Consider the following 1,775-nt stretch of genomic DNA (forward strand, 5'->3'; position numbering starts at 1 on the left):
AGCGAAATTTTTGCCAGATGCCAGGGGAACTACCAACTCAGAACAATTTAAAATAAATTCTCTGCATTTCCATATCCTTCATATAAATAAATAAAAGATTATTTTAATAATTCCTAATAAAGTTTTATAGGTCAGCTTTCTGTTGATTATTATTTCTGCTGTCACTCATAATGTCTTGTTCCCTTCTATGATTTCTGACTAATATTTTAGTATAATATCTTGTTCACTAGAACTTTATCACTGGTAATTATTTGACACCTGGGTTAGGGTCTACTTCTATAGCGAAATTTTTGCCAGATGCCAGGGGAACTACCAACTCAGAACAATTTAAAATAAATTCTCTGCATTTCCATATCCTTCATATAAATAAATAAATGAATAAAGTGTCAACTTGGGGCTTGGGCAACCATTACGGTGATTTGAATTCAGACCGAAACCCACATAAAGACCAACTTACGTTACAATCCTCAAAGGCAGCACTGGCTTTGTTTTTTTTCCCTCTGCTCTACTCAGAGTCAAGTCTGAAGATTTTTTTCAATTTGACATTTTTAGCTATGGGAAGATTCTTAATAATGGTCATTAAGTCCAAATACCTTTCAATGCATATTAAAGCATTATGATGTTTGCTAGATATTATGTAAAAAAGGTGGCTATTATTACTGGAATACTCACACTCACATGCTTAATAGTTCCACTAACATTCAATTAACCAGTAGCTACTTTGTGAAAAAGAATGATATACTGGCTGCAAATAAGAGCAGTGAGTCCCACTGTTCTATCAGCTAAGTCCCATCAGCTAAGTTCTAGGGTAGAGGTAAATCATGATCCTATATCCTAAGACCAAAAATAAGGTTCTACTAAATCCTACCAAGTAAAGATCAGTTAAATATGTATTAATATTAATAGAATTAAAACTAATGATATGAGGGTATAGTATTTATGAACCTCAGGGAAGAAAAAGATAATGAGAAGTATTCCTCTTCAACTGTTGGTTTCAAATAAGAAGTCACACTTCAGATATAATATCAAGAGCTAGAAGGAACGTGTTTTTTATTTCTAATCACTGCCCCTACACCATTAAGAAAGATAATCTAAGCTAAACTGGGCTTCCTCATAGCACTTTTAGAAGCAAAGCTTTTATACTCACTTGTAAAAGTAAAGTTCACAAATACAGCTCACAAAAGCCAGGAGACATCGCAAAAAGTAAAAGACAAGAATCTGAAAGAAACCCAGAACAAGAAAACAGAAGTCACAGATATGAGCTAGAAAAACTTGTAAAGATGAAACCACTCTCATTTGTCATCAATAACACTACAAATGGGTATAATCCTTTTGAAAAACAGTATGTATCAAGAACCATACAAATTTTCATATCCCTATACTCAGTATCAGTATACTTCTATCATTCCAGGAGGCAGAGGGTAGAGAGCAAGCTCCATTCACAAAAATGTTAATTGCAGCCCTATTAATTTAGCAAAAACTTTAAAAAACTATAAAATGTCCAAACATAAGCAAATGATTAAATAAATTATACTACATCTATTTCACGGACTATTATACAGATATTAAAATTTATAGGAAGAAAGACAGTGGAAAAATTCTTGCAATATAATGCTCATTCATTCAACAACCACTTCTTAAACAACTATATTAGGTACTGATTATTACAAAATATTAAGTGAAAATGTGTAATACAATATTATTTATACATCGGAATTACAGCTATAGAAACTATATGCATAGGAAAAGACTAAAAAGAAATAAAATAAAATGGT

At 31.8% G+C, this 1,775-nt stretch overlaps 1 protein-coding gene across 1 annotated transcript in view; it reads right to left on the bottom strand.

Annotated features, from left to right (window-relative positions):
• ALG9 (ALG9, alpha-1,2-mannosyltransferase) overlaps positions 1 to 1,775 on the bottom strand; it is a 129,924-nt gene that overhangs the window by 118,967 nt on the left and 9,182 nt on the right. The window contains exons 4-5 of the mRNA XM_012659138.1: positions 1,148 to 1,218; positions 314 to 356 (exon numbers count right to left, since the gene is read on the bottom strand). Of these exons, the coding sequence (XP_012514592.1) occupies positions 314 to 356; positions 1,148 to 1,218 (114 nt within the window). The remainder of the gene's footprint in view (positions 1 to 313; positions 357 to 1,147; positions 1,219 to 1,775) is intronic.

Source organism: Propithecus coquereli, unplaced genomic scaffold (assembly GCF_000956105.1).
Source record: "Propithecus coquereli isolate 6110/MARCELLA unplaced genomic scaffold, Pcoq_1.0 Scaffold6, whole genome shotgun sequence".
Taxonomy (NCBI): Eukaryota; Metazoa; Chordata; class Mammalia; order Primates; family Indriidae; genus Propithecus; species Propithecus coquereli.